The sequence below is a fragment of the Rhinolophus sinicus genome, chromosome 17 (assembly GCF_057876585.1).
Source record: "Rhinolophus sinicus isolate RSI-liver-muscle chromosome 17, RSI-T2T, whole genome shotgun sequence".
Classification (NCBI taxonomy): Eukaryota; Metazoa; Chordata; class Mammalia; order Chiroptera; family Rhinolophidae; genus Rhinolophus; species Rhinolophus sinicus.
In genome coordinates this window covers 42,666,625-42,680,265 of record NC_142517.1, presented here as the reverse complement: position 1 = coordinate 42,680,265, position 13,641 = coordinate 42,666,625, and the positions used below count along the sequence as shown (strand labels likewise).

The 13,641-nt window shown below is 36.0% G+C and overlaps 1 protein-coding gene across 4 annotated transcripts in view; it reads left to right on the top strand.

The window, feature by feature from the left end:
• TBL1XR1 (TBL1X/Y related 1) overlaps positions 1-13,641 on the top strand; it is a 157,786-nt gene that overhangs the window by 134,530 nt on the left and 9,615 nt on the right. For all 4 annotated transcript variants that reach the window (XM_019752254.3, XM_019752263.3, XM_019752216.3 and 1 more), the window contains 3 exons: positions 9,490-9,611; positions 9,751-9,825; positions 13,167-13,294. In XM_019752254.3, coding sequence (XP_019607813.1) covers positions 9,490-9,611; positions 9,751-9,825; positions 13,167-13,294 — 325 coding nt within the window. The remainder of the gene's footprint in view (positions 1-9,489; positions 9,612-9,750; positions 9,826-13,166; positions 13,295-13,641) is intronic.

Genomic DNA, 13,641 nt, shown 5'->3' with positions numbered 1-13,641 from the left:
TCAGAAGTTGTTAATGTTGATGAATTCCATAATTTATTAATTTGTTCTTTTATATATCATGCTGTCAGTGTCGATTTAATTTGCTCTTTTTCTGTTTGCTTGATGTGGAAGTTGAGGACACTGATTTGAGACCTTTTGGCTTTTCTAATATGGATACTTAGTGCTATAAATTTACTTGTAACTACTACTTTGTGACATCCCACAATTTTTTATATGTTTTTATTCAGTTCAAAGTACTTTCTACTTTTGATTTTTTTTTGTCTTTGACCTATTGGTTACTTAGAAGTGTGTTAATTTCTGAGTTTTTGGGAATTTTTCAGAGATCTTTGTAATATTAATTTTTAATTTAATTCTCTTGTTCCTATAAATGTCATTTAAGTCAAGTTGTTTGATAATGTTCAAACCTTTTATAGCCTTACTGATTTTTCTGTCTGCTCATGTCATCTGTTGTAGAGAGAGGGGTATTGAAATCATCAAATAATTGGAACCACAATAATCTCTATTTCCTTTGAAGCTTGTCAGTGTTTGCTTCATTTATTTTAAAACAATTTTCTTAGGAACGTGAACATTTAGCAATGTTGCGTCCTCATCTTGAATTGACCTCTGTCATTTTGTTTATGACCCTCTGTTTCCCATTTAATTTTCTGTTCTCTGAGAGCTACTTTGTCTCAGAGCTATATTAATATTAATATAGCTCTTCCAGTTTCTTTTGGTTAGTGTTTGCATGGTATATATTTTTCCATTTTTTTAATTTCAATCTGTTGATGTCTTTATATTTGAAATGTATTTTACATAGGCAGCATATATTGCTTATTCATTTAATATCAACCTCTGTCTTTTAATTATAATATTTAGGCTATTCACAGTTAATGTAATCATTGATATGATTACATTTAAATTAACCATATTTCTGTTTCTTTTTTCCTCTTTTTCTGCCTCTGTTTGGATTAATGTAATATTTTTATGATTACATTTTCCTTCTTTGGTGGGTTATTAACTTTTCATTTTAATGGTTGCATTAGGATTTATAGTACACATCTTCAATTTATCACCAGCTACTTTCAAGTGAAATTTTAAAGGGATTAATTAATTAAATAAATTTTACTCATATAGCTGTCATTCCCAATGTTCTTCATGCCTTTACATAGATACATATTTCCATTTGGTATCATTTCTTTTCTGCCTGAACTACTTCAGTATTTCTTAAAGGGTAAATCTGGTGCAGATTAATTCTTTTAGTTTTTGTATATCTAAATGAATCTTTATTTCACCTTCATTTTTTAAAGACATTTTTGTAGGGTATAGAATTCTGAGATTGACAGTTTCTTTTTCTTTCTGTACTTTAAAGAAAATGTTTTGTTTTTTTTTTCATTTACATTATTTTCAATTTGAAATTGTTTACCATTTTCATCCTTATTACTCTGTACATGATTTGTCTTGTTTTCTCTGGTTGCTTTTAAGATTTTCTCCTTATTGCCAGTTTTGGACAATTTGAATATGTCATGCCTTGGTAAAGTTTTCTTCATGTCTTGTCCTGGGAGCTTCTTGGATCTGTTGGTTCACAGTTTTCTTCATATTAAAAAGAAGTATGATCATTATTTTTTTCAACTATTTCCCCTCCTTTTTTAAATCGTAGATTCTGATTACCTGTTTATTAGTCAGCTTGACATACTGCAGTTCACTGATGCCCTGTTTATTTTTTTTCAGTCTTTCTGTTTTCGTTTTTAATTTTGCTTGGGTTTTTAAATTTTTTTTAAATTGGGGAATATTGGGGAAAAGTGTGTTTCTCCAGGGCCCATCAGCTTCAAATTGTTGTCCTTCATTCTAGCTGTGGAGGGCACAACTCAGCTCCAAGTCCAGTCGCCGTTTTCAATCTTTAGTTGCAGGGGGCGCAGCCCACCATCCCATGTGGGAATTAAACCGGCAACCTTGTTGTTAAGAGCTCATGCTCTAACCAGCTGAGCCACCCAGCCACCCTCTGGCAGCTTAGCGGCAGGTTGTTGTCTTGTGGAAGGCACAGCTCACTGGCCCATGTGGGAATCGAACCAGCAACCCTGTTGTTCAGAGCTCGCACTCTAACGAACTGAGCCATCTGGATGCCCCATCTTTCTGTTTTTTCAATTTTGGATGGTTTCTATGCTGTTTTCAAGTTCACAAATATTTTCTTCTGTAGCATCTAATCTGCAGTTTATCCCATCCAATGCATTTTTCATCTCATGCTTCAGTTTTCATCTATAGACATTGATTTAGGTCTTTTTTTACATCTTTCATGTCTCTACTTAGCTATTTAAAAATATGGCATACTCAATTGACCCTTGAACAACACAAGTTTGAATCGTCTGAGTCCATTTCTATGAAGTTCTTTTTTCAATAAATAGATAGTCGTCCCTCTGTATTCCTGCATTTTACATCTGTGGATTCAACCAACCTCGAATTGAAAGCGGTATTTTCTATCTGTGGTTGGGAATGCACAGATGTGGAGGACCAACTGTATGCATTGATCTATGCTATTTTATATAAGTGACTTAAGCCTCCACGTGTTCTTATGTCCGTGGGGTTCCTAGAACCAATCCCTAACAGATACCGAAGGATGATTATAGTTAAGTTTTGGGGGAGTCAAAAGTTATACAGTGATTTTTGACTGTTTGGGGTGTGTGTTTGGGAGATCTTCATTCCTAATCCCTGCGTTGTTCAGTGGTCAGCTGTAGTTTCAAGTGCTTTGATTTCTTTGCTAATTCTAACATCTGTGTCTGTTCTGGGTCAGTTTTCATTATTTGATTTTTCTCTTCATTTTGGTCATGTTTTCCTGTATCTTTGCATGCCGTGTTTCTTGTGAGTGGATGTGAGACATTTTACCTTGTCGGTTGCTGGATATTTTTGTATTGTTATAAATATTTGTGAAATTTATTCTGGGACACAGTTAAGGAATGGTTTATCCTTTCGGGTCTTGTTTATAAGATTTTTTAAATGGCAGTGAAGCAATTTCAGTGTAGGGCTCATTACTCCCCATTACTGAAGCAAGAACCTTAGGGTACTCTAACCAGTGTTCCCTGAATCCTGAAGTTTCTAGTCTGGCTGGAAGAGTTAGGTACTGTTCCCAGCCTTGAGTATCAGACATTGTTTCTTCTAATCCTTTTGAGTGGTTCTTTCCCAGGTCTCAGCTAGTGTCTTCACACACTTATGCTTATTAGTACACAGCTGAATGTGTGAGTAGGACCCACGGTAGACCTTGAGAGTTCTCTGTGTAGCTCTCTCCTTTCCAGTACTCTGTCTTGTGAATTCTAGCTGCCTTGGTCTCCCCACATTCTCATCTTTGTTTATTCAGCACAGGAATTTCATTGATCTCTGCATAGAGAGAATTCTTCCTGTTGTTAAGACCTGGACATCTTTTTCCAGATTGTAAGCTTGGGCAATTTTGAAGGTACATTATTTGTTGGTTTTCCTTCTCTGCGGAACCACTGTTCTTTGTTGCTAGATGTCCAGTGTCTTGAACTATCATTTCATATATTTTGTAAGTTTCTTGGTTGTTTGGGGCAGGAAATAAATATGGTCCCGGATACTCCCTCTTGACCAGGTATGGAAGTCTATCATACATTTTAAATTATTATCTTTTGATTCTTGTGCTAGATATTCTCCCATGTACACTCTTGCATAAAGCATAAATCATAATTATAGATGAGTTACCACTTCATACCCATTAGGATGGCTATAAAAAAAAATAACAATGTTCATGAGGATGTGGAGAGACTAGGACCCTTATACTTTGTTAGTAGATACTGTATTTCCCCGAAAGTATGACCTAGCCGGACAATCAGCTCTAATGCGTCTTTTGGAGCAAAAATTAATATAATACCAAGTATTATATTATATTATATTAATTATATTATATAAGACCCGGTTTTATAGTAAGATAAGACCGGGTCTTATATTAATTTTTGCTCCAAAAGACCCATTAGAGCTGATTGTCCGGCTAGGTCTTACTTTAGGGGAAATACGGTATGTAAACTGGTACATTCACTATAGAGAACAGTGTGACTATTCCTCATAAGGCTAAACATCGAATTAGCATGTGACTCAGCAATTCTACTCCTAGGTATCTAAGGTGTGATCAAACAATACAGTGAATGTTTAAAAAAAAATTATTACAGTAAATAGACATATTGCCATTAGTCCCCCTCAAAATACTCCCCCTCACTTCAAACTCACTTATCCCATCGTTCTTGCCATTTTCTGAAGCTGTTCTGGAAGTCGTCTTTCATTAGTGTCTTTAGTTGTACTGTCATGGCTGCCTCAATGTTCTGAATCGATTCAAAGCATTTATCTTTCATGGTCATTTTGACTTTGGGGAAGAGCCAGAAGTCACATTGTGCCATATCTGGTAAATAAGATGGATGAGGACACACTGTAATGTTTTTATTTGACAGAAATTGCTATACCAGAAGAGATGTGTGACATGGAGCCTTTCCGTTGTGATCATAAATTAACGATGAAGGTTGCTGCTGAGTGCCATCCAGTGGAAAGGCAGGGATCTTCAATATGGGAAGCAGCATGTAGAACCTTAGTAACAGTGCGTGACAAGTTTCACCGTGTTCAGTGCAGTCAGTGAGGTGTGAGCTATGGTTGAGAGAAGGTGTGTTTTAAAGTGTGCCGTAAATCATCCTCCATCATGTAACACTCCATGTAACACATTGCTTCTGGTATACGGCAATTTCTATCAAATAAAAACATTACGGTGTGTCCTCATATACCGTATTCACCATATGTGGCATCAAGCGACTTCTGGCTCTTCCCCAAGGTCAAAATGATCATGAGAGGTAAATGTTTTGAATCGATTCAGGACATCGAGGCAGCCATGACAGCGCAACTAAAGACACTCACGAAAAAGGACTTCCAGAACTGCTTCAGAAAGTGGCAAGAACGGTGGGATATGTGTGTTTGAAACAAGAGGGAGTATTTTGAGTGGGATTAATGGCAATGTGTCTTTTACTGTAATAAGTGTTTTTTTTTTTAATTTGAGCATTCACTGTATTGTTTGATCATACCTTGCATATCCAAAAGCTTTGAAATTAGGGACTTGAACAGATCCCTGGACATCAGTGTTCATAACAGCATTATTTACAACAGCCAAAGGTGGAAACAACTCAGTTTCCATCAATAGGGAATGGATAAACAAAATGTGGTCTATGCATACAATGGATTATTATTCAGCAGTAAAAAGAAATGCAGTTCTGACTCGTGCTACCCCATCCATGAGCCTTGTACGCATTATGCTAAGTGAAATAAACAGACACAAAAGGACAAATAAGATGATTCTGTTTATATAACTAGAATAAGCAAATTCATAGAGACAAAAAATAAAAATTAGAGATTATCCGGGGCTGGGGATGGGAGAAATGGGGAGTTATTGCTTAATGGTTACAGAGTTTCTGTTTGGGGTGATGAAAACGTTTTGGAAATAGTGGTGATGGTTGTACAACATTATGAATGTAATTAATACCACTGAGTAGTATACTTAATAAAATGACACATTTTACATTATATATGACCACATATTTAAAAATTAATAATGTAACATACCAAACACTATTGAATTATATACTTTAAATAGGTGAATTTTATGGTATGTGAATTACACGTGAATAAAGCTGTTTAAAAAAAAGCAAATGAATAATAAATGCTTTTCTTCCTTTTCCTCATAGGTTTGTTCATTGCCTTTTTAACTTACAAAGTATTCACAGGTTAAGAAAAATAAATCAGAATTAGACACAGACATTTGAATCTTAGCTCCAGTATGTTAAAAGTCTCTGTTACCCTGAGCAAATTAACTTTTCTTAGACTCTTTTGTAGTGCGTAAAACGAGACCAGTAATAGCAAGCACACCTCTTATGTATCACCGATATAAAAGTACATTTTATGTTAGAGATCTGTTTCTGTCCTAAAAAACTTGTATTACCTTGACTCATTTTATTTTAGGAATAAATATAAAGTAAGGAGGCATGTGTTCTTAGATTATAGCAATCCATAACTATTGTATCTTGTGAGGCAGGTTATTACAGAAGCATTAATTATACAACTCATGTTGCAGCATTCCCAAGCTCCCCCAATTATCTTTTCCTGCTTATACAGTTTGTTTTGTTCTGAACCTGACGGTGTATTTCTTTGAATGTTGCCTATTTTCTGAGCCTCCCGTCTAATATTTGCAGACTGCTCTGTATCAAGTTCATACCCTGGTGCATCATGACAGATGCTCGGCCTTCTTCATAGCATTTTATTATACCTTTGATGGTCTTCTAAATTAATTAGATTTTCCAGGCCTTTTCCCCCTGCTGCTGAACACTAGAACAAATTATTTACCTAAGAAACACTTCGCTAAAATTGTTTTTTAAATGATACTGTATGTAATAATATTAATGTCAGAATGAAAGTGTAGTGTAAGTAGTTACTGAATCGGATTCCAGGCATGAAAACAGAATCTAAACCAGGAAATGCAGGAAAGGGAATTTAATGCAAGGAAACAGTTGCAGAGGTATTAGAAGAGTGAAAAACAGGAATATGAGGTAACCCGGAGTTTAACAACTGCCCGAAACCTAAGACTACAAAGAAGGCGGCAGGATCCAGCTGCCCAGTGGGAATTAGAACCTTAAAGGCGAGGCTACTGGCAAGAATGGCGTAGAGTAAACATAGCTGCTGCCAGAGACACAGCCTGAAAGAGAGAATTGGGAGCAAAATCACCTGTCTTCTCTCTTTGTCCTGATCTTGGGCCCTTGACAGTGTCTTACACCCTGTGAACCCTCCTGGAAACCTGTAGGCACAGAAGTGTGGGATATGTAATTTGCCAGAGTCAGCCCTGCTGGGTGCATTGCATAGGAGGACAGAATGTAGTAAGGAATGGACTTGAGAGCAAGGTGACAAATGAACAGGACAGTTGTCTGCACTGCTCTGAGAAGTTGTGATGCACACAACGGAATTCACACATAGTGCTGCTCAAAGTTGGCCTGTATTTTTGTTTACTGGCCGGTTTAAGTTGGATTCTCTCAGAAGCAGACCTTGAGCCAAACATTTGAGGGATGTGATTTGTTAAGGAAACCCTCCCAGGAGAAACAAGTGAGGAGCTGTGGGAAGCAGAATGGGAAAGGGAAGGAGCCAAGGAAGGGAGCAGTCTCTGGTGAAGCAGGTCCATTCCTGGCCTGACCCGGACAGGAAGGGCTCTGGAGTGTTTACTTATACCTCAGAATTTTTCTCATCGTAAGCCAAGGGTGTGAGGGGTTTTTAATTCCTGCCACCTACATACCACCAGCCATTGGGTGCTGGTCACCTTGTGGAGAATGGAGACAGCAGCAGAGCAGGAGGATTCTCTGAATAAGTTTGCCCCCTGGAGCCCTTAATACCCAGACACTCAGAAGCTGGGGATTGGACACACAGCAGAGGTAAAGAGGCCCTACAAGGGAGGGAGGAGACCAGAACCACCCCAAGTAGTGTTGCCTTCTGAGTTCACTCTACTTGCCAGGTCTAAAATTTTGTGAGTCTTGGTTATTTTTACTTTTTTTAATCTGGTGGAAATTCTTATAATTTGAAATTTTTGTACAGAAGATGAGTTTATGTTAGTATTTTTTATATACCCTATTTTTCATCAAGTTTGGGGAGAGTATTAAGTATTATATATAGTCTCAAATTTCATACCCCACACATAGTATTTTTCTATTAAACATGTCTTTTTCCGTCTTGTAATTATTACTTACCTTTACTGACTCAGTCCAGATAATATCTGGATTCCTGGTTTTTCATTGTAGAAATACACCCAAAGCTAGTTCTATAATGTCTGGTTATATCACGACCTTTAGCTTCCTTGAGCTCTACTCTAGATTTTTGGGTTTTTTTTTTTACCTGATTTGTCTTTAGCTAATTAATGAAATCCGTTTCACTGTTGCCTGTTTTCTTTTGTCTTTAAATGTCTTGATATAATTCTGAAAATCCTGATTAAGTATTCCTTTATGAGTCATAAATGCTTTAATTCTTTTTTTTTCTTTTTGCTGCTCCTGTCCATAGTTGCAAGTCCTCACACATGACATATTCCTTGGCTTATCAGTCTCAGTTCTCGAAACACCGATTTACAATAGTCTCAGAATTAGCTGTTACTATTACAATTAGATTTACACAGAGTGGCTTTGTTTTTCCTTTCCCATAGACACAGTTATGACCTCCTTTATTAATGCTTTTTATCTCTAGTAGTGAGGATACACAGCTTAAATTTAACCTTCCATTTTCTCTCCTTTTTTTCTGTTTTCTTTAAATGATAAGCTTGTTCTGTAAACAACCAGAAAGTAACTTTTAGGCTTTCTAAGCTGTAGAATCTCTGTTGCAACTAGTCAGGTCTGCCTTTGTAGTGCAAAAGCAGCCATAGATAATATATAACCTAATAAGCTTATTTGGGTTTTAATAAAACTTGGTGGACACCAAAATTTGAATCTCATATGATTTTCACATTCATAGGTGTTCTTTTGCTCACATGTAGTCTTTTTATTCTCCCCTCCGCCCCCCTACTCACCCACCCAAATGAAATGTAAAAATTGGTCTTGGCTGATGGCCCACAGAGTGCCCACCCCTGCTCCAAATCCATTGTTTGGGGTATGCTCCGATTGCTTACCCTGATCACTGCTATCATTACCGGAATCTGCCTTGCTAATTAGAGGGTCATTGCACCTAGCAACAGGGGAAAACGAAAGGCCAGGCTCTTTCATCTCAGCAGAGCTAAAATAAGTATTAAATGCTAGCCAGAATTTGGGCCTCTGATGTTTTAAATTCAATGACATAGATTTTAAGAGGTGTTTGACAAGAATCTTTCAGAATAAAATGTGTTTGTGAATCATATGCTGTATTCCATGTATCAGTTGAGTAGATACTGGGAATGATACTTATTCAGTGGAACATTTGTCTGACTTATAATTTACAAAGTCCTTTCCATAGATACCATCTCACTTGATTTTCACACTATCATTTTATACTAAGCTTAAAGGTTTTATCCCCCATTTCTTAGGTGAGGAAAATAGCATGAGAGATTAAGTGACTTGCTTAGGGCCCACCACTCGTAAGGGAGTTGCAGAACCAAGGCGTCTTGTTTGTTGAACACTCACGGAACTTTAGAAATAAAAAGAAGTATAGCATCACATTTAATTTTATCATTTACAAACGAGAAACCAAAAATCCAGTGCTAGTAATTTACAGAGGACACTCTCAGGAATGCTGATCTCCTGATGACCAGGTCCATGTACTTTGTTAAGTGTGTCTGACATAGACACAACTCAATGATGTATTAATATTTTTGATATTTAGATGTCATAATTTTTAAAAATTATGTTATCTTAAAAAGTATAAAATAGAATGTTTATATTTCTGTTGGCATACTTAATGTCCAACCATGGTTTAAAATTCAGGCTCCTCGATTTCAGTACATGTGGAATGAATGCAAACCTCGCCTTTTTTCCTTTTTAGCACCAGCATTGGATGTCGATTGGCAGAGCAACAATACCTTTGCTTCCTGTAGTACAGATATGTGCATTCATGTCTGTAAATTAGGACAAGACAGACCTATTAAAACATTCCAGGGACACACGGTGAGAATCCCCCCCCTCCCAAAACTGATTATAATGAATAAGTAATGTTTCAGAGTGGTTTTGAAATATGTATGTTTAATGACCAAAGAGCAAGCCAGTCTGCAAAATGAAAATAATGACTATTTACTGTTACTTTTAGAATGAAGTAAATGCTATCAAATGGGACCCAACTGGCAATCTCCTGGCCTCCTGTTCTGATGACATGACTTTGAAGGTAATTCAGATAGTGGGGAGAAATGGGGTGGAGATGTCATACGGTAGTGTGGCTGCTCTGGCCATTTGAACATTATTTAGACTATCTTACAGTTCATTGAATGCTTAAACCTTGTTTTTTATATTTTCTTTTATGAAGTATTTCAAATGTTTGAATATGACAAATTCCATTAAAAAGGTTGGCTGCATGGCAGGAATTATGATACTAAGAAATGTGCTGTTACAAATTATCTTCACTTTTAGAAAGTCGTATTGGCACAATAAGTGTATTTGCACATGTAAAGATTTGACTAATAAGCGGCAGAGATCTTTGTAGCATTCATGGGTTTGATTGAAATTCTATGAATTGTATTAATTTGATTTTGCTGTGGTGTGAATGTATGTCATCCTTACCGGGAAAGTGAGAGATAACAGAGAGAATCACTTAACTGGTGAGTGAACCTACTTGACATGCCAGCATCCACATCTCAATATCTACGGTTTTCTAGTTATGTGACTGAAAGCAAAACTGACACCTATGCACATCACATACCAGTTAGAGAAAAAAAACATTTTGAGATAAAGAACAGCCTAAATACTAATCTCCAAAATTAATGAAGCCCCTTCCTGTAACATGCTAACTATAAACTGAAAATAATTTTCTCCTGTGCTCTGCAGTGCCAGTGTCTGCAGACATGACGACCTTTACAGTTAGCATAATCATTAGGGCAAACTGCTTTCCCTCCTCCCATGAGCAGACTAAATGTAACCTTGGTAACCTGGTGGGGTTTTTCCTTAAATACCTGTTGTGTTTTTAGTGACTTTTTCTCCAGCCTGGGCTCTCTTCCAAACATTGCTAGTAAAAATGCATTTCTTAATGCTTTTCTCTCCTGAGTTTACTTTACGTACGTGTACATTACACTATGAAATGAGAGAAACTTGTGGAACAGAATGTGGCACATAAGAGAATATGAAAGAAGACCAGTGGCTAGAGAGCCTGGATTGGGGTGTCGTGGATTGAGTTGCAGCTATGGAGTTGGACTAGGAAATGTCAGAGTGCTTCTGTTTGTCCTAAGAATAATAAAAAGGCATAGAATTTTAAAGCAGAAACTAGATGATTAATGTGTATAGGAACCGTATTCTGAGAACAAGAAACATCAAGTGGGTGAGAACATCGTGTCAAACTTAAACAACAGTGTCTTTGAGTCAGTCATACAAGTAGAGGTGCTAAGTGGGTCTGATGCTGAGAGAACTCTCAGCTTGACATAAAAATTTATGATTTCTCATTGGATGTGTGGTCAGAGCCATGGGCATGGACAAACCTATGTAGGTATAAGTATAAAGTAAGAAAAGAGGGAAACCTAAAAAACAAAAGTCTTAAACTGCAATAATTACCAGCTCAAGAAGAATGAGCTTTCAAAAGGAAAATGAGGAGGAATGAGCCAAGTGGAAAGAGAAAGTGTAGAGAGGGACATTTCAAGGGAGGTGGTGGACAAGAGTGGTCAGCAATGTCAGTGCTACTGAAAGGTCAAATGAAATACTATGGAGACAAAGCTTTTGGCTTTATTTTCATTGTGTTGTAAGTACTTAGAGTACAAAAACATTGTGATACTGCTTTATTACCTCTAATTAGTGACATTGCAGAAGTGTGAAGCCCCCCTAATTTTTGTTTTTTTTTTTGTCAGCAGTTGGGTTTGGTGTTTGTATTTGGCAAGATTTCTCCCCATATTTTCATTGAATAATTCTGTCAGAATTATTCTCAGTGTAGGTTTCTCTTAATTTTTGCTCAAAAATAACAGGAATTTTTAATCTATTCATAGGCATATTTTCATTTCAAGAAAGACGCACTACTCACTACCATTTTAATTTTAATGATTGCTTTGTTACTTTTCATGGTTCTATAAATCATTTAAAAAGTTCTAATTTTATTATGGTAAAGGACACTTAACATGAAGTCTAGTCTTAACAGATTTTTCAGTGTACAGTATAGTAGTGTTGTCTATAGGCAGATCTCTAGAACTGAAATTTTATATTCCTTGATTAGCAACTCCCTCTTTCTCCCTGTCCCAACCCCTGGCAACCACCATTCTTTTCTTTGCTTCTGAGTTTGATTCTTTTAGATGCATCATAAAATGGACTCATGTAGTATTTATCCTTATTAAGATTCAGCAGTGTTGTCACATATTGCAGGATTTCCTAATTTTTTAAGGCTGAATAATACTCCATTGTGTGTCTATACCAAATTTTCTTTATTCATCTGTCGGTGGGCATTTAAGTGGCTTCCATATCTTGGGTTTTGTAAATAATGCTGCAGTGAACAAGGGAGTACAGATACCTCCTAAAGAATTCAATTCTTTCGGATAAATACCCAGAAGTGCAATTGCTGGATCATATGGTAGTATCATTTCCAATATTTTGAGAAACCTCCATACTGTTTTCTCATGGCAGCTGCATCATTTTGCATGCCCACCAACACCATACAAGAGTTCTAATTTCTCCACATTCTCGACAACATTTATTGTCTTTTTTAAAAAATATATACTAGCCATCCTGACAGGTGTGAAGTGTTATCTTACTGTGTTTTTTGATTTGCATTTCTTTTAATTAGTGACAATGAGCTTTTTCGTATACCTGTTGGTCATTTATATATCTCCTTTGGAAAAATGTATGTTCAAGTCCTTTGCTCGCTTTTAAATTGGGTTATTAGGTTTTTTTACTGTAGAGTTGTAGGCGTTCCTTATATTTTTATATAATTTAACTCTATATTGGATACATGATTTGCAAATAACTTCTCCCATTCTATAGGTTGTCTTTTTATTTTATTGATTGTTTCCTTTGTTGTGAAGCTTTTTAATTTTATATAGTCCCACCCGACTTTTCTTTTGCTTTTATTGCCTATACTTTGGTGACATACATGAATCATGTTATTTTATTTGTAACTTGCTTATTTATTTTCTGTTGTGAAATATTTCCTGATTTTAAATTCTAAAAGCAATGTATAATGTAGATCTTTTATTTAAGAGACAGCATAGAAACTAATGCCTTAAACATTTCAGAAACGTTACCCAAGGAACTTACAGAATGTTAACGTTTATACCGTCTGAAGCCATCAAAAGTAACTTTAGAACTACAGTTAATTCAGTCCTGAAGTCTTACAATAGTGAATATTTGGAAAGGACTTATGGCTAATTTGTCATTTTAAAGAGAGAGAAATACTGCATCTTAATTTCTTTTCAAATATCCCCTTGATCTCTGTAATCATTATTCTGGTTATACCACTTTTATTTTGAATTGGCAAGGTAGTATTTTAAATGTACCCTTTGTATAGAAAAATAATTATATACATTTTTCTTTTTTGCTTAGATATGGAGTATGAAACAAGACAATTGTGTCCATGATTTACAAGCACATAATAAAGAAATTTATACTATCAAGTGGAGTCCAACAGGGCCAGGGACAAATAATCCAAATGCCAACCTTATGTTAGCAAGGTAATATTTCTGTTTTACTCTTCCTTTTATGAGTCTTCTACAAATAACACTTCTAATATGTATGACAGCAAATTAGGAAAGATTCCAGGGAATGGGAATGGGTCCTGCAAGTAATATTTTTTTAATGGGAACTTTTAAACAGAGTTTTATTATTTCAGGTCATAATGGATTCCCCTTGACCCCCCCGGAGATGTCAGATATTTGCTGGTGATATCAAATATTGATTAAAACCCAAGTAATGTGGCACAGTGCAATAAAGTTTCTTCAGTATTTAAAAAAAAGATAGAGTTAAAAATGTTGTCAATTCAAAACCATGGACCAATATGAAGGAATTGTTTAAAGAACAA